The 18,418-nt window shown below is 39.6% G+C and overlaps 3 protein-coding genes across 11 annotated transcripts in view; 1 reads left to right on the top strand and 2 right to left on the bottom strand.

Moving 5' to 3' along the window:
- Positions 1-6,030, bottom strand: part of CALR3 (calreticulin 3) — a 17,276-nt gene extending 11,246 nt beyond the window's left edge. For both annotated transcript variants that reach the window (XM_070748370.1, XM_070748378.1), the window contains exons 1-2: positions 5,884-6,030; positions 1,837-1,938 (exon numbers count right to left, since the gene is read on the bottom strand). In XM_070748370.1, the coding sequence (XP_070604471.1) occupies positions 1,837-1,938; positions 5,884-5,965 (184 nt within the window). In that variant the 5' untranslated portion in view covers positions 5,966-6,030. The remainder of the gene's footprint in view (positions 1-1,836; positions 1,939-5,883) is intronic.
- C1H19orf44 (chromosome 1 C19orf44 homolog) lies at positions 5,866-13,914 on the top strand. 2 transcript variants are annotated; one of them, XM_070748355.1, is made up of 8 exons: positions 5,866-5,951; positions 6,822-7,436; positions 8,376-8,661; positions 9,893-9,960; positions 10,263-10,695; positions 10,805-10,900; positions 11,319-11,485; positions 13,514-13,914. In XM_070748355.1, exons 2-8 carry the CDS (start codon positions 6,900-6,902, stop codon positions 13,595-13,597), a joined length of 1,671 nt encoding a protein of 556 aa, XP_070604456.1. In that variant the 5' UTR covers positions 5,866-5,951; positions 6,822-6,899; the 3' UTR covers positions 13,598-13,914. The 2 variants fall into 2 exon arrangements, with proteins under 2 accessions (XP_070604456.1, XP_070604447.1); XM_070748346.1 differs by lacking the exon at positions 5,866-5,951 and adding an exon at positions 6,080-6,676.
- The window catches only part of CHERP (calcium homeostasis endoplasmic reticulum protein), a 21,702-nt gene continuing 17,184 nt past the window's right edge, over positions 13,901-18,418 (bottom strand). For 4 of the 7 annotated variants that reach the window (XM_070748308.1, XM_070748299.1, XM_070748290.1 and 1 more), the window contains exons 13-18: positions 18,063-18,149; positions 17,033-17,182; positions 16,217-16,327; positions 15,894-15,988; positions 14,998-15,183; positions 13,901-14,463 (exon numbers count right to left, since the gene is read on the bottom strand). In XM_070748308.1, the coding sequence (XP_070604409.1) occupies positions 14,459-14,463; positions 14,998-15,183; positions 15,894-15,988; positions 16,217-16,327; positions 17,033-17,182; positions 18,063-18,149 (634 nt within the window). In that variant the 3' untranslated portion in view covers positions 13,901-14,458. Of the gene's footprint in view, positions 14,464-14,997; positions 15,341-15,893; positions 15,989-16,216; positions 16,328-17,032; positions 17,183-18,062; positions 18,150-18,418 lie in introns of those variants that run through there. The other 3 variants (XM_070748334.1, XM_070748326.1, XM_070748317.1) reach the window with 1 other exon arrangement.

Below are 18,418 nucleotides of genomic sequence, written 5' to 3'. Positions count from 1 at the left end.
CAAAGAAGAGGATAAAAAGTACATATTGAAAGCATTATTAGCATTTTTTCTCTCTCTGAATGTTTAACGTATCTAAGAAATATTATTAATTATTATTTTAAGCATTGATTCTGTGTTTTTTATTGCTCATGTTGTTTTATTGTATGTTGAAAGAAAAATAAAGAAAAATTTTATACCCCCCACAAAAAAGAAAACAATAAAAGCATAACAGTTGTCCCAGCCGTGAGGAAGGGAAAGAGAGCACAAATAATCACATTTCAGACACTTATATTGGAAATGGAGAATAAATCTTTTTAAACCTTCAAGTTCTATGTTATGATAATATAGTATCTTTATCTAGATAACAATACAAACTCTGAGCAGGATGAGGCAATAAAAATGAAGAGAGGGAAGATAGGTATTGAAACAGAATAACAGAATAAGATTAACAGTTGGAAGGGACTTTGTACTGTAGTTCATCTAGTGCAGGCGGTAGGCAAAATTGGCTCTTCTATGACATGTGGAGTTCAACTCCCAGAATTCCTGAGCTAGCATGATTGGCTCAGGAATTCTGGGAGTTGAAGTCCACATGTCATAGAAGAGCCAAGTTTGCCTACCCCTGATCTAGTGTAACACACACACACACCCCAAGCAGGAGATCCTACATCGTTTCTGACAAATGGCAGTCCAATATCTTAAAAGCTTCCAGTGATGAAGCTCCCACAACTACCAAAGAAAAGCTGTTCTATTGGTTGATTGTTCCATCAGAAAACTTCTCCTTATTTCCAGGTTGAATCTCTCCTTGATCAGTTTCTATCCATTATTCCATGTCTGACTTTCGAGTGCCTTGGAATATAGCTTGACCCCTTCCTCTCTGTGGCAGCCCCTCAAATATTGGAACACTGTTATCATGTCTCCCCTGGTCCTTCTCTTCACTAGACTAGCCATGCCCAGTTCCTGTAACCATCCTTTATATGTTTTGGTCTCCAGTCCCCTAATCATCTTAGTTGCTCTTCTCCGCACTCTTTCTAGAGCAGAGGTCTTCAAAGTTGGCAACTTTAAGACTTGTGGACTTCAGTTCCCAGAATTCTGGGAGTTGAAGTCCACAAGTCTTAAAGTTGCCCCGTTTGAAGACCCCTGTTCCAGAGTCTCAATATCTTTTTTATAGTGGTGACCAAAATTGGATGCAGTATTCTAGGTGTGGCCTTACTAAGGTTTTATAGAGTGATATTAGTAGTTCACTTGATGTAGATTGTATCCCTCTGCTAATGCAATTTATGATTGCATTGACTTTTTTAGCTGCCGCCACACATGGTTGGCTCATATTTAGCTGGTTGTCCACTAAGACTCCAAGATCCCTCTCACAGTTCCTCCTATTAAGCCTGATTCCACTCAGTCTATATTGTGGTTTTTCTTGCCCAAGTATAAGACTTTACTTTTCCTACATTGAATTTTATTTTGTTAGATAAGTTGGAAAGGACCTTACAGTCTTCTAATCTGACCCCATGCTTAAGTAGGAAACCCTATAACATTTCGGACAACGATTGCCCATATCCAATCTCTTTAAAAACTTCCACTGTTGGAGTATCTACAACTTCTGGAGGCAAGTCATTCAAGCTAGCCCCGTTTGTGTACATGGAACATGCCCAATACTATAATTCTGAAATTAGCAGAAATGACCTCTGACTTAAAACCAAGGACAGGTGGGGAGAAGACAAAACCATACTCTAATGAGTGGCTCTTAGTAATTATAATCTCAGTGTGAACTTAAAAAAAGAAATCTTCTAAGGACCAGAAACCATACCCAAATGATGAACATCCATAGAAATAATTATGAATTTCATATTAACTCCAAACCTTTGTCTGCTTCACGATCACCATAAAAATTTCCAGCTGTCAACCTAAATTTTCCATAGTCAGAATTATGCTGAGAGACTACCCATCTCTCCTTCCATTTTGCTGTTAACAAAAATGAAAATATTTGTCACCAAATGGAACTGTTGGTAATGGCAAGAACCAGAAAAAAACCCAGAGACAGATGAAAAGTACAGTAAACGTAATACATAAAGGGCAGAGGGCTAATGATAGGTGAAAAAGTTGGAGTGGATAGATAACACATACATATGATCGAAAGTATTACATACAAGTGCATATGGCACCTATCCATGCAGACTGAATTCAATATCCAAACTGAATTCAAGAAGAATGCTGTCAATTCAGACTTTAGTTGCTTAATTATCCTAAATCGGATGTATTCTACTCTTTTTTTCCCTTTTAGCTTTTTAATTGACTCAATTAGCAAACGATTAACCACTTAGACAAAGCTAAATGCAAAAACGCTTAGGGATTCCTGAAAGTTGGACCTTTGGACATGTCGGCCTTCAGCGGATACACAGAAATAAACCATATTTACACACAATTCGAGAGACAATTAAAAAAACTATGCAGGAAACAAAAAGACTAAAACATATCCTCTCAGCAGCAAACACCCAGATAAATAAGGATTAACCCTCATAAATATAAAATAATACCTAAACAAGGAACTATTAAAGGGAAATCAACACCCCACCCTCCTTGCCTTTCGTAAACTCCTTAAAACTCACCACTGCCGTCAGGCATGGGGGAACTGAGACAATCTCCCCTTGGCCTATGTAGTTTTATGTATGGTATGTTTGTGTGTATGCTTTTTAAATAATGGGTTTTTTAGATTTTTAATATTAGATTTGTTATTGTATATTGTTTTATTGCTGCTGTGAGCCGTCCCGAGTCTGCGCAGAGGGGCGGCACACAAATCTAATAAATAAATAAAATAAATCCTCTCCAGCAGCCAACACCCAGATAAACTGGGATTAACTCCAGACAAACAATTAAGCAGAAAACCACATCCCCCTCAACACTGACAGGGAAAGCTACTGAGCAAACCCCACGTTCACTGCACTGTTGTTGTCTAGGTGGATAATGAAATGTCTCCAAGCAAACCACCAAGCTCAGAGAGCAGTAAAGACTCCACTGCTGTATCATCTTAAAGATCTAGGTGAGGAAAAGTATTTACGCAATGATTGATTTTTCTTTTGTTTGGGGGATTTATCTATACAGTAATACCTCGTCTTACAAACCTAATTGGTTACGGAAGGAGGTTCGTAAGGCGAAAAATTCGTAACATGAAACAATGTTTCCCATAGGAAACAATGTAAAAGCGATTAATGCGTGCAAGAGGGGAAAAAAATGGCAAAATGGCGCTCCGCTGGGCGCCGCCGCCTGGCTGTCACCTTTTAAAACAGCTGGGGGGCTTCTCGGCGTTCTCCCAAATCCGAACCCGAACTTTTCAGGTTCGGGAGGCCACCAAGAAGCGCCGCCACCCGCCTGTCACCTTCTGAAACAGCCGGGGGGCTTCTCGGCGTTCTCCTGAACGCCGAACCCAGAAGTTCGGCAAAAGTTCGGGTTTCGGTTCGGATTCCGGAGGCCGCCGAGAAGCACCCAGTTGTTTCAGAAGGTTACATCCGGGCAGCGGTGCCCGGCGGAGCGCCGTTTTTGCAATCAGCGGTGGCGTTTTCAGCCGATCTGGAGGCTGAAACGGAGGTGGGGAATCCCAATAGGGAATTCCATGGGCGGAGCTTTGACGTCATGAAGACGTCCTTCCTGGTCGGCTGAAACGTAGACTCCAATGGCTTCATTTACAGGAGCAGGGTGTTTAAAAACCAAATTCTCCTAATAATGAAATTATGGTATTATTTCATCCCTGTTGAATGTCTTTCCTTTTCAGAATATGCTTAACGTGTAAAAGGCTATGGCTGAGTTCCTATGGCATACAACTCAGGTCAGCAAAGTGCTAGTACAGATAATCCTCAATTTACAAGAGTTCATTTAATAATAATAATTTAATAATTTATTAGATTTGTATGCCGCCGCTCTCCAAAGACTTGGAGCGGCTCACAACAGCTACAATAGCACTGAAAAAAGTGACTTATGACAATTTTTCACTCTTATTGACCATTGCAATATCTCTACAAGTCACGTGATTTATATTTGTGTAGTTCATATTTATGACAGTTGCAATATCCCATGGTCATGTTGACACCCTTTTGCAACCTTCTGACAAAATCAACCTGGAAGCCAGATTCACTTTATCAACCATGTTACTAATTCAACAACTGCTGCAAATGTGACAAGAAAAGTCTGTAAAATGAGGCAAAATTAACTTTGACAAATGTCTCATTTAGCAACATAAATTTTAGGCTCAATTGTGGTCATATGTAGAGGAATATTCCTCTACATCAGTGATTTTCAACCTTTTTTGAGCCATGGCACATTTTTTACATTTACAAAATCCTGGGGCACATTGAGTTGGGGGGGGGGACGGTTAAAAAAAGTTTGGCCAATTTTTTTCTCTCTCTCTTCCTCCCTTCCGCTCTATTTCTCTCTCCCTCCCTCTTTCTCTCCCTTCTTTTTTTTCTCTCTCTCCATCCCTTTCTCTCTTCCTTCCTTCCTCTTTTTTGCTCTCTTTCTCCCTACCTCCTTCTATGTCTTTATCTCTCTCACCTTCCCTCCCTCTCTTTCTCTCTCTTGCTCTCTTGCTCTCTCTCTTGCTTGCTTTCTCTCTCTTGTTCTCTTTCTCCCTCTCTTTCTTTCTCTTGCTTTCTTTCTCTCTCTCTTTCTTCCTTTCTTTCTCTCCCTCTTGTTTTCTTTCTCTCTTGCTTTCTTTCTCTCTCTCTCTTTCTTTCTCTCTTTCTTTCTCTCTCTGAGCTTCGCGGCACACCTGACCATGTCTCACGGCACATTAGTGTGCCGCAGCACACTGGTTGAAAAACACTGCTCTACATGACCACAATTGAGCCTAATATATATATATACACACACACTGCTCAAAAAAACAAAGGGAACACTCAAAGAATACATCCTAGATCTGAATGAAATATTCTCATTGAATACTTTGTTCTGTACAAAATTGAATGTGCCCAACAGCATGTGAAATTGATTGTCAATCAGTGTTACTTCCTAAGTGGACAGTTTGATTTCATAGAAGTTTGATTTACTTGGAGTTATATTGTATGGTTTAAATGTTCCCTTTATTTTTTTGAGCAGTGTATAATGTATGTATGTATGTACAAATACATATGTACAGTACATACATACATGCATATATATCAAGAATTGTCCTAAAAATGTGAGTTCCAGGTATATTTATAAATGAAGAGGCAACAGCCATTGCTTAAAAATGTTTAAAAATTATTTAAAACTACTAAAATTACTTAGCTTTCATTAGTCCTCTATTAACTTCGTCAGAGTATTAAAATCCCCATTGAAGACATAGTTTATATTATATAATGCTGCTCAATGACGCAGGCAATGAGCAAATTGAGCAGCATTATATAAGCTCAACAATGTCTTCAATGGGATTTTAATACTCTGACAAAATTAGTAGAGGACTAACGAAAGCTAAGTAATTTTAGTAGTTTTAAATAAATTTTAAACCTTCCGGAGATTGTGATGGCTGTTGCCTGTTCATTTATATACACTGCTCAAAAAAAATAAAAAAAAATAAAGGGAACATTCAAATAACACATCCTAGATCTGATGAGAATATTTCATTTGCACTATTCCATCTGAACAACATGTGTAATTGATTGTCAATCAATGTTGCTTCCTAAGTGAACAGTTTGATTTCACAGAAGTTTGATTTATTTGAAGTTATATTCTGTTTTTTTAAGTGTTCCCTTTATTTTTTTGAGCAGTATAATTTCGGTTGGGTTTTTATGGCTCAACACATCGCCCGAACTCGACTCCTCAGCTCATTTGTGGTCCAAATGGGCAACCCTAAAAATGGCTTTAAAGGAATCATTTCGACCGAGTCACTTGCCGGCCTGACCCCGCCCCTTGCCCCGCCCTTGCTGCTGCTGCCGCCACCTCCGTCCAAAAACTGCTCCCGGAAATAGACCGTGCCGTGGATTGGCAGAGCTAAAGCCAGAATCAAGGTGAGCGATCCCATCGAGAGAGAGCAGAGAACAACTACTGATGAGGCAACGGCTGCCGGTTCCACGCGCACTCAGAAACGTTCCCTCGCTCCTAATTGCTTATTTTCCCGCCTTTTCCGTGGGGGGGCGGGATGTTCTTTGTGTGTCGTTAGACGTCCTTTCTCTGATTGGTCTTTTGCCTTCGAGCGCCGCCCTTCGCTAATTATTAGCATATAATCAGAGGTCTTGGCAAATTGAAGTTTTGTGGACTTCAACTCCCAGAATTCCTCCAGCAAAGCTTTCAGGCGTCCTTTTCCTGATTGGTATTTTGTCTTCGAGCGCCGCCCCACGCTAACTACTAGCATATAATCAGAGGTCTTGGCAAATCGAAGTCTTGTGGACTTCAACTCCCAGAATTCTTCATCCAGCAAAGCTTTTCTCAACATTTGCTTTGCTGGCTAAGGCATCCTGGGAGTTGAAGTCCACAAGTCTTAAATTTGCCAAGATTGAGCGAGGTGGTTCTTACGCGACACTCTGATTCGCTATCGGTTTTCAACTTCCCGGCCAACGAGGCTGTGGACGAATCAGGATCGAGGATATTGGTATGTGCGGTCGCTAAACAACGCAGCGCTGGGCCGAGGAGAAGGACGCCTTCCTGCAGGGCTATGTTGAGGGGTGGCCGGCAGGAATTTACTCGGGCCGAGGCCCTCCTGGCGATGAAGTGGGTCGACGCGAAAGGAAAGCAGGTGATGGTGACGAGGGCTGTTTTACCTAATGTCCCATAAATAAGCACACACCGTGTTTCGGTTCTAAGTCTAAAATCTTAATTTTTAATTTATTTAATTTTAATTTAATTTTTAAATGTACTAGCTTTTAAACTTGATTTTATAGGAGCAAAAAGGGTTTGACAAGAGCAAGCCGGCCACCCGGGACTCCAGTAGCAGCACTCTCTCTCTTACCTTGATTCCCATGGACAGTGACCTGAGTAACCCCCCCAGTTGGAAGAGTCCTTGCATGGGAAGGGAAGAAACAGAAAATGGGGGTCCTGCTGACATCAGCCGACTGGCACAGCCTGGCAGCCGGTTCCTCAAACAGAAGCCACAGAAGGTGGAGATGGGCATCCAGCCAGCCGGGCTCAGTCCTGTCAGGAGATTGGGACTAGGTGCTAACTCCAAGGGAAGATCAAATGCCATCCTCCGAAAGTTGGCCCAAATAGAGAACAAGATCCAGAGCCGGAAGACTAAACAAAGCATGGAGCAGATGCCTGTGATGGACGTTGAACTCTCACTGAGTGAATCTAGTAAGGATTTGGAATTGAGGACAGAGGGTCTGAAATTCCTGAAGAAGACAGCTAGGCTGAAGGAGGGTGGCAAGGCTCAAATGAAAAATGTGACTCTTGCAAACGTAACCGGAGATAGCGAGGAATATGCAGATAGATGCAGACAAGAGGTTCCCCAGAAATCCAAAGGACAGGAAGATAAATTCAAATTCCAACCCAACGGAAAGGTAACTTGAGTTCTTTTTATCTTGATTTGGACTGATAGCTGTTGGTGAAGAGAAACTCGACCCAACTTGCATCTCCATGTTTATTTTTCTCAACGTTGGATCTTGTTGGCAAGTACAGGTAGTCCTCCCCGTAATTGAGCCCAAATTTTTCGTTGCTAAGTTGAAAAATTTGTTCAGTGGTATTTGTCTCATTTTATGAATTTTCTTGCCATGTTTGTTAAGTGAATCACTGCAGCAGTTAAATTAGTAACATGGTTGTTAAGTGAAGCTGGTTTCCCCATTGGCTTTGCTTGTCAGAAAGGGGATCATATGACCCCAGGATATTGCAACTGTCATAAATGTGAGTTACTTTTCAAGCATCCAAATGTAAATCATAACCATGGAGATGCTGCAACAGTCATAAGTGTGAAAGATGGTCATAAGTCACTTTTTAAAGTGCTGTTGTAATTTCAAATGGTCACTAAGTGAACTGTTGTAAATTGAGAACTATCTGTATGTGGTTTGTACTTAGGAAACCTATGGTCTGACTCATCCATTTCATGGCTCAGAAAACTTTCTCTAGACCTGTGAATTTGGAACATTTGAACATAATGTTTGGAAAGCTGATGATCCAAAGGCATGAAGCCACATATTATTAAAAATGAAATGTTATCAGTAAGCATTAGCTGCTTCAGAGAAGAGCTTTTTGTCCCAGTTGTCTTCAGATACAAGTCTAAGCAAACTCATCAACATCTATAATGTTCACAGATCCTTTTATGTTTTGTTTCATCTAAAAAAAACTTATATTGCAAATTAATTATATTGAAGACATTTATTTTGGAAATATGGAAAATGTTTAGTTCTTTCAATATTATAGAAAGCCAAAATTTGTAAAATTACTGATCTTTCCTTCCCTCCCTGCTTGTTTCCCTTCATTTGCATTAATTCATCCTGGTCCAGTTGCTACAAGAGACATTTTCCGGTTCAAGATATTTGCCTGAAGAAAGTCAAGAGAACAGACCTCTACATCATTCTCCCTATTCACCAGACAGGGATAAAAGAACAAGCCATGTAGCTTCTTGTCCTTCTTCTCCATCTTTGAAATACAGTCTAGCAGATTCAATATCCCATAATAGGAACTCCAACTACCAGAATAAATCTCTTTCTGAACGGAGTATTATCCAATCCTTGGATGAGTTGTTCTCAGAGGTGGCTGATGTACACAATGATATTTCCAGCAACAGTGGTGAGTTAAACAGATCACTTTGTGATGCTGTGCTCTTTAGGAGTAAAAACCTATTGTGTTCCTGAAATTGCTGAATTGTAATTTACTATATTTAGATTCAGCCAACCTTGGAAGACTACCAAGTTCCTATTTGCGTTTACTATACAAAAAGTAAATAGACCAGTAAACCCATCAATTGCCCAGAGTCTCTGGAGAAATAGCACAATTGACCTTTAGAATTATTTCTTTTAGGAAAAGGGGCATCTCAAAGTAAAAGATAAGCAATCATTTTTTAAAAGAATGGGAATGGTTTGATGTTTTTCTCCAAAGGTTGTCCTTGGAGAAACAAGTTCTGATCGTCCTTGGATAGTTTACATCCATTTGTTCAGCAATTGTTCAATTACGGGCAGTGCTGAAAAAATGACATATGACCACAGCACCTCTGTGCTTGCGTGATCACAGCCCATGCAATTAGAAAGATAATCCAGGGAGCCATGCTCAGGTAATCACCAATTGAAGCTTTGCTTGCTTCCCACAAGCAAAGTGTATGGGTTAAGCCCCCCCTGAATTTTCTACACATGCAGCATGCCATACTCTCCATGGAGAAACTTTCATGCATTTGCATGGTGCTATACTTTCCATCTCATGGCCTTCCTGTGCTTACATGACACTATAGCATTCCTTCCCTGGTCTCACTTAACTTGTGTGTAGCCTACGCCTAAGCTCTCCCAACCCCATGCTCCTTACTCGGATTCCTGATACTTCCCACTTAACAATTCATGCTTCTTGGGGTTACAACTGGGACTGCTTAGATTGTCACTAAATTGATGTGATCATATAAAACCATGCTTTACAACCCTATCACTTATGGACAGCAATCCTGGTCCCATCATAACCTGAGAACTAGGTGTACTAAGAATTATGAAAATAACATGAATTTTATGCAATATATTTTCTGGGACTAGTAACATTTTCAGAACTGTATTCAGATCTCAGAATACTACAATAAATTATTAGCATTGCAGTTAAATCTTACACGTAATTTGGCCTTGATCTTCCCTCCTGTTATTAAGCTGTGACTAATAAGTTGGCTATAGATGCTTCAGCAGGAAAAAAGCAAATGTTGAAATGTTTTTGGTGGAAATCGTGACAAATTTGGCCAGATATCAACAAATAAATTTTGTCCCTCTCATAAGATAGGATATGAATTCTATCACTAGATTACCCTAACTGATCTTTCTTGTTGCTATAGATTTCAGAATGAATATATTGAGTCTGGATGAACTGGAACCCTGTCAGAAAACAGAATTAAAAGAAGAGGTAAAACAACTCTTGTGTTTTCAATAGGAACTAATCTATGCATCGGTATTGAATTCCGTTATCCTAGACTTTCCTTATTAAGGAAGCAAAGATTCTGGACTGTTGGGTCATAATTGTTTTCTGCTAATGCGATAAGAAAAAAAAGCAGTCTTGTTATTCTGACTCAAAAAGATGAAGGAATCTGTAACATGTTCATTTATCCCAAGATAAATATTGCAAGGAAGTGTGTTCTTTTTAGCTTGCTTCGCTTCCATTTTGTGCTGCAGTCTTGATTCATGCTGATAGAAAAACATCTTTCTCAGGTAATACAAGCAGCTGAGAAGTCAAACAAGAACCTAGGAGGAACTGTTCAGTCGGCTGCTAATCCTCAAAGCGTCTTTAAAATCTCAGCTGTGTCCTTGGAGGAAGAAGAAAACCTGGAAGAAACTGAGATATCTGAGCAACTAAGCAGCATTTCCGCTGGATGTTCCCCCTGCAAGGAGGAAAGCCTCAACAATTCCGAATATTCTGACGATTTTGAGCCCTCGTCATATTGTCCCATGTCTAAGGAAGCAGGAGAATCGACTTGTGAGAATCGACTTGTGGATGCCTCAGTTCATTCCATCCAATCTAATTTACCTTCTCCCTGCTGCCCTTCTGTGGCACGCAAGGGCAACAGAGCCATAAAGAAGATAGAGGTGAAAGAAGTGGCTGTTCAGACGGGTTCCTTCTCGCTTGCTTATCACAGGTTACAATGTAAGTCAGTCAACATGCCGTGGATTAATTTACAGATTTTGTTTTTTAGAAATGGTGCAGTTGCCTCAGCCCCTCTGCCCTAAAGTGTCTTCTTTTCCCTGCCTCATAGATGATGTTCCTGCTGTTTTTGACCATACAATGCAGCAAAGCTCTGCTGAAGCTCCGTGCATCAGTGGCCCTAAATTGAACATGGAAGTCATAGAAGGTAATACCTCTCGGACACCTGATGAGCACCATCCCTTACTTTAGTTAACTTTTACAGGGAGGCACCTCATTATGGAACTGCTACCGTTCCTCATGATTGGCCATTGTCATTTAACTAATTTGTAACGTAAATGAAGTTCATTTTAAAACCCTCATCTGTCAGCCTGGTGCATTTTGCAACCGATTATACCTGAAATCCTCTTTAAGTAAAGTTAGATGGAATTGAACCAAAGCTTGTAAAGTCTGAACTCCACTGAGACACATTTCCTTCTTAAGGGGTGTTCCCATCTGTAATGATTGTCAGAAGCAAAAACATCTTAGATTTAAAGCACATCTGGATCAAACTGCTTTTCATGACAGACCTAGTTATAGCCAGTCAGAGCAATTTTAACTATTCTTATATCTTTTGTCTTCTGCAGCTCTGTCTGTGTACAATCCATCTATCTCTGCTTTGAATAACATGTTAAAGCAAAACTTGCTGCTTATTCAGCAGTCGATAGAGATCAATCGACATCTTCATGCCTCCTTTGTGGCATCGCTGGAAGAGGAGGAATACCGCTATCATACCTTGGAAGAAGCCAAAATGGTAAATTTTGTAATCTCTAGGTTATATGCACTTAAAAATCACCCACTTTGCAGCTTTTCAAAGCTAAATTTAGTTTTATTTTTGCATTCTGAATCTGTGACATTAAAGATACAGAAATGGAGTCTTAAATAAAAATGTAAACAATGCTGCAGATACTTAAGTCCTCCACTATCATTCATTCTTGAGATTTAAGGGCTGATCTAGAAAGGTTTGTGTATCCTACATCTAGTACATAGGATATGTGTGGGAAAAGTTTTATATAGTAAAGGAATGCCTTTCTTAAGTGTCTTATAATTTAGGTGAATTAACTTACTTGCTGCATCAATCATAAAACAACACCTCTATTTTGGCTTTTGAGAACCACTGACAGGCCAACAAGCTTCAGTAACAATAGCTTCAATTTTTAAATGGTAAATTTTAACCAACTGAAAGCTTTTAAATCTATACTATCAACAGAAGTTATTTCCAATGTCTGTTTTGGTTTGGTTAAAAATCAAATCAATTTTTTTGTGTACGTAACAAAACAAAAATCTAGGGAAAAGGTATGAGTGTGTGTTAAATTGTTCCAAATGATTTAATATTAACAAATATTGCTCATTTTTTACATTGCACTTGTAGTCTCCATATTCCAATGTTCATTAATATGTAGCAACTAAGGCTGCTACTTCAATCAAATCTAGTTAAAATTTTATTTTATTTTATACAAACCATCTGTATTATTATTATTTTTTTAAATGTAGGGAGAGAGTATATTCATGCACAAGGCTACAAAAGAGTGAATTCGTAGGAAATCCAAGCTAGAGGACCAGAGGGTAAAAATTCTGGTGTTAATAATGGACTAGATGAAGTCTGACATTTTCTTAGTGGATGGTTTGTCTAGGTCAGTGTTTCTCAACTCCAGCAACGGGGTTAAGGTGTGTGTACTTCAACTCTCACAATTCCTGAGCCAACATCTTAACAGTCACTGAGGGTAAAAAACAACTGATCTAAATATTGGTTTAGTTGTTCTGAAAAAAAGTTTTGAAAAGTAAAAATCTCATCTCAAGGCACATTTTTAGATTAGGGATTGGCAACCCATGTGGTGGAAATATGGGATCTCCCCATGGCCCCATTTGCCATCTCCAGAAAGGATGAAGTTAACCAGTTTGCCTTACACCAGTAGCAGCCAAATAAATGAAACCAAACCATGCAAGTCATGACCTTTATGCACTCCCAATAAGAAAAATGTATTTTAAAGCTTTCACTTAGGAGGGACAAGTGTCCTCTGTAGTAGCTACTATGGCAATCACAGGACTACTGGAATATAGAATTTGGTTTCAGGCTGTACCTTGGTAATCCCTCACCTTGATTACTGCAATACATTAGGCGTGCGTCTGCCTCTGAGGTAGTATGGAAATTTCTGAGCACAATAGAGCAGTTGAAATTAAAGTGTCATCATTTCATATTTAATTCATTTTACACGATCTTCCTTGGGTCAAAAATTAATTTCTGGTTCCAATTCCAAGTGCTGTTGTCCTATAGGAACAATAGAAATGTTCCCAAATTTCCTAGCCAAACTTTTCTTTGGAAGAAAAGTTTTCTTTGGATAAGTTGAGATAAATGACTGACCAGAAGCTTTGGAATGTACTATCCAGCAAGGCACTTGGGACACACCTCTTTCCAGTGCAAAGACATTGTGTTACACTTGAATATTTAAAAAAAGTACTGATAATTTACATTGGAACAAGAATGTTACTGATAGTCTCTCATTATGTTGTTAGAGTTTTAGATCCTGTATACCTTTCATTAATTTTATATTTGTGGTTTCAAAGTGCTGCAATCTTAGTTTTGAAGATTGGCAGAATTTTTTTTTTAAAAAAATACATTGATCTAGTTTTATGCTTTGATACTAAAGATGATTCTAGGATTGATACAGCTGCAGCATCAATACTTCTACAGAAAAATCATAATTCCAAGTGCCCTGATTCAGCATAAAAAAAGCTGTGGGCATGGAGTGGTTTGGTAAAATATCTTATTTGTGTCTTGCAGTATATTCAAAAGCACAAGCCTCTGCCTTTGACCATGGAACAAGCCTTGCAAGAGCTGAAAGAATATGAACAAATGGCTTCTTAGGCTCATTAGTCCTTTTCAGACCCAACAGACAGCACCAGTTTTAGAAAGAGGCTAAAGAAGTTGTTTCTTCAGTCAAGCACAAAGTCTTGGGAATCACAACTTGAAATATGTATTCAACTGGATTTTTGAAGAGAAACATCAACAGAGATAAGGAAATGACTCTTCTATATCGCATTTTGATGCAATTATGCAGTGCTGCAAATTAAAGTCAATCTCTAAACTTTCCTCTGCATGAAACGAGTAGTATCAAAAGAGACTGAGAAAATACTCTGTTGCTGCATCGCCTTTTAATAAATCTCATCCTTATATAGAAAAAAGTTTTTATTGGAAGGCAACAGTAAATACAAGATGGTAGCTGACTCATGACAGAAGGGAGTTGAAAGATGAATAAATTTCACAGCTACAGTAAGTCAGTCTAAAACAGTTGCTACCTTATGTCAAAATGGATGGCTGTGAAAGAACAATTCTATCAGGCAGGGAGGAAATTGGTTCTTTCAGTTTGCTCAGGGCAAGCCTCAGGTGGGCACCCACAGTTACAAAAGATGTTTTCAGAAGGGCTTCTAGGAATGCTTTGTGTTTTGAAACAAAGAAATGCGATGGTGCTACAGATGAGTCAGTCTACAGCACTCCTCTTAATTCTTAAAAGGATATATACAAAAATATAAAAGGCCTGAATATTTTTTTTTCTTGTTACAAATCCTTAAGCATCTAGAAGTAACTATTGAGTGGTTAAGCCCTCTGTTCTGGATGGAGCTGTGATGTCTGCAGAGGGGTATCTTGGGGATTTAGAATGTACAGTAGATTCTTGATTCATTTGCCCAGTACTTGGTAGCTATCTGGCTTCCTCCACTTGAAACACCATTAGCCTTTAGGAGAAAAATATAATTGTCAGAAAAATTTAAATTGTGATTCGGGGAGCTTGAAAACTCTTCTGAAATGATCAACCCCTTATGCGCTAAAAAAAACACCCTCTCACATTTGAAGTTTTGATTTCAAAATATTTGGATACCTGCACATGCTAGAAATTTATATAGTCAATCCAAAGGGAAAGATTTGCTATTGGTTTGCACTGCCCCCAATTTCAACACATGCAGTTGTTACTGGGCATTTTTCAAATGCACCCAGGGTTAGTCCAAACATTAAGAATTTAACATTATTCTTAGAAAGGTAGATACTTCCTTTTTATTCTTTTAAATATGCATACACTACATTCAAAAACACAAAAGATGATTCGCAGCAGCACCTTACCGTGCTGCTTGTTAAGCATTTGTACTAAAAGCAGACAACACATCTTCCTAAAACAAGAATTCCCTTTTAACCAAAAACCTGCTAACCTTAAGGAAACTCTCCAAAAGTTTATTTGCCCTGATTATTGTTAACCTGCTCCACTGGGCACTTACTTTCATCTCTGGCCTTCATACGAGCAATAAAGGAATAGCTTTTGTTCCTGCGATAATTCTCATAGGGATCATCTAGGGATACTCCCACACCCTTATACTGATCCCATTTGTCTCTGATATCCCCTCCTTTAATAGGGTCCTGGATCCCTTGCTCCTTGGCACCCAAGCCCCCAGATCCACTCCATCCTGAAAAACACAGAACAGCATGATCAAGCACACAAAAATGTTCCAGTTGCCAACCAACAGAATCATGTTTATGTGTTCACTTCCAGTCATCCCAGACCAATTTTGCTCGCTCCATGTAAAGATCTGCCTCAGGAAAATTCTTCCAGAAGAGGAAATCCTGTATAAAGAAGTAGATTCAGGACCCTGGATAAATATTGCACAAAGTAGGCTAGGAAAATAGTTGGAAGACTTAGGCTTTTTGCAAGGCTAGAATAAGACTGCAATTCTTGCCATATAGAGACATTACTGGCAAAATGCAGCCAATTCTAATGTGCAAAGGAATGATTCAGATGGACCTAGATTCATGCATCCATGACAGTCAACAGGATACGCAAACCATTCAACCCTTCCCCCCCAAAGCATGTTGGAATCTCCCGTATCAAATATAGTGTGTGGTTTTCTTACAGAATTAAAAGGACTAAAAATTTCAAGTTACAAAAGGTTTGAAAACGGCAGCTGAAGATTGAGCATGTTGTGCAAATCTTGGGTCAAAGAAATTCAATACTCCTGTTCCCAACTCGATTTCATGTATGGGTACATTGGCCGAGAATTCTGGGAGCTGAAACCTCAACACACATGTGGGAAAGCAGTGATTGCTGCGTACAGGGAACAAATTTCGAATGCTGCCTGAAAGATATTGCAGGCTGAGAGAAATAGGTGGTCTTCCTTACCCATTTTCACTAGCATCTGATGTCCTTTATTCTCCTCTCCAAGTCTGGATTCTGGTATGGGAGGTCCTGAGCTGGAGCCCAATCCAGCTGCAGAGCTACATCAGTAAAGCAGAATGCAGTAAATCAGACATTTTATATATTCTTTGCTAACACTTGCTGAAGAATGACTAACGCAGACAGCAACTGTGGCAACGGCAAAGAATCCACATAGGATTTTTTTAAAAATACAGTTTTAACTACTGTGTTAGAGAGTTCCTCAAACATTTCAGCCTTTGGCCCCCTTCTGACCAAAATCTTTGCAGAATGAACAAGTCAAATCTTACGGAGGTGTCTGACTTCGAGATCGAGACCGGCGCCGCCTACTAGGGGAGTAGGATTTTGATCGGGACCTGGAGCGGGATCGACTTCGTGAAGAGCGGGATCTGCTCCTACTCCTACAAAATAAACAGGTGAAAATTAGGTTCCATTCTGTAGACCAGGGGTCCCCAACCTTGAGCCTGGTGGACTTCAACTCCCACAATTGGAGTTGATGTCCTCCAGGCTTAAAATTGCCAAGGTTGAAGACCCCTGCTATAAACTACAAACGTACATTGTATGTTTCCTGATTCCTCCCTGCCAGTAAGGAAAACCTTCCCCTTGGAGCTGTCGACTGATACTAGGGAAGTAATCAGAAGGTATCTGTCAGGTATGAAAGACCAGATCTACACTTGGAAGGTTCAATGAAATTGATTTATTCCTAAAAAAAATACGAACAGTGAAGGCCCCTGAACAGAAGGGGAAAATGGAAGCAGAATGCTCTGTCCCATAATTGGGTAGACCAGGTTGCCATGATACACCAGTCCCTAAGAAAAAGCACTTGATGAAGAGAACCCGTGGCTCAGAGATTAATACATCTACCTAACATGCAAACATTCTGGGTTCTGATGAGAGCCAAATAGCCTGAAATAAATCTATATTAGTCTCCCTTTATTTCTTTGTAGGTAAAACATAAATTTAACACAAGAGCTACAACTTACACAAACACCACTTCTGTAGTTTTCCAACAATAACATTCAAGTACAAAATGGCCATCGCTAGCCAAGTAGAAAAATCTTCCCAACAGTCTTTCTAAACCTAGTTTCCTCCCCCATGTATTTTACCTGGATTGAGATCGGGAGTAGGACCTTGATCTGGAGCAGGATCGAGAGCGAGACCTTGAATATGAGCCAGAGGATTTTGAAGACCTTGAATTGGAGCGGGAAGAAGACTGTCCTCTGCTTTTAGACCTGCTGCGGGATTGTGAAGGGCCACTGCACCGGAAAAAGGAGGAAGTAAAAATACCTCTTTAACCGATACTGGAAAAAGCAGCCTGCAGGTGTATGTAGCAACATGAATATCAGAAGTGGATCTGAATTTAAAATTTGATCCAGGCCTGATGCACATTCATAGGCCAGGCCAAAAAAAAAAAAAGTTTTGGAAGGTGAAATACTTGATACCTTTCACAATCCTGTAAACTTTGTTAAAATGAGGGGTTTGCATGCCAAGTGTTGCCAGCCTAAAATAAGATCACATATACTGTATAGCAGTAGCATTTAGACTTATATACAGCTTCAGAGTGCTTTACATCCCTTTCTAAGCAGTTTACAGAGTCAGCATATATTGCCCCCAACAATCTGGGTCCTCATTTTACCCACCTTGGAAGGATGGAAGGCTGAGTCAACCTTGAGCCTGGTGAGATCTGAACTGCCAAACTGCTCGTACTGAGCAGAGGTAGCCTGCACTACTGCACACTCTCTGCCACCATGGCTCCTTTTTTATGTTTGAGAAAGTATTTATGATTGAGACATATTCTGCCTATCTGTAACTAAATTTGGACCTATGCAAAAACAGAAGTTTCTGCATTTAGGCATCACATGTAGAGTACAGTACAGTAGAGCAGAGCAAAACAGAACAGAACAGAATAACAAAGTTGGAAGGGATTTTGGAGGTTTTCTAGTCCAACCCCCTGCTCAGACAGGAAACCCTGTACCACTTCAGACAAATGGTTATCCAAAATCTTAAAAACTTCCAATGTTGGAGCATTCACAACTTACTACTGTACTGTACTATACTGTACTGACAGTGTTGAAAATTCAACCTTGTCTATGAGATTTTGTACTTTCAGTAGGATAGCATGAATGAAACCGCTACCTGTTTCTTTTCTCTTGCCCTTTGCGGCGGCGGGCTCGCATCTTTGCTCTAAAGAACTCATACAGTCCATTCTGCTCCCAGCCCTCACTGAAATAAGAAAACAAGTAGACAAAGGGGAACGGGGAGAGAAAAATCAGACTGACTGTTTGTTGATCAACTGTATTGGCTGCCCATTTTACCATAGAGTAACTGGGTGACTTGCAGTATTAAAAAAATACAACTATATAAATGGAATGCTACAAAGCTATAAAATATAAAATACCAAATAAGATAGTTAACAAATGGGCGGAGGGGAGGTAGGATCTGATGTTAATCTATAAGCCACCTCCAATTCAAAGTCCTTCCTTTAGAGCCCC

This window comes from Erythrolamprus reginae, chromosome 1 (assembly GCF_031021105.1).
Source record: "Erythrolamprus reginae isolate rEryReg1 chromosome 1, rEryReg1.hap1, whole genome shotgun sequence".
Classification (NCBI taxonomy): domain Eukaryota; kingdom Metazoa; phylum Chordata; class Lepidosauria; order Squamata; family Dipsadidae; genus Erythrolamprus; species Erythrolamprus reginae.
This window is presented reverse-complemented; position numbering and strand designations above follow the sequence as displayed.

Excerpts from the sequence above, each read along its gene's own strand:
- C1H19orf44 (XM_070748346.1), top strand. The coding sequence starts at position 6,596 with ATGTTGAGGGGTGGCCGGCAGGAATTTACTCGGGCCGAGGCCCTCCTG. Across the intron at positions 9,961-10,262 it reads AAACAGAATTAAAAGAAGAG|GTAATACAAGCAGCTGAGAA; the intron begins GTAAAACAACTC and ends CATCTTTCTCAG. Across the intron at positions 10,696-10,804 it reads TGCTTATCACAGGTTACAAT|ATGATGTTCCTGCTGTTTTT; the intron begins GTAAGTCAGTCA and ends CCTGCCTCATAG.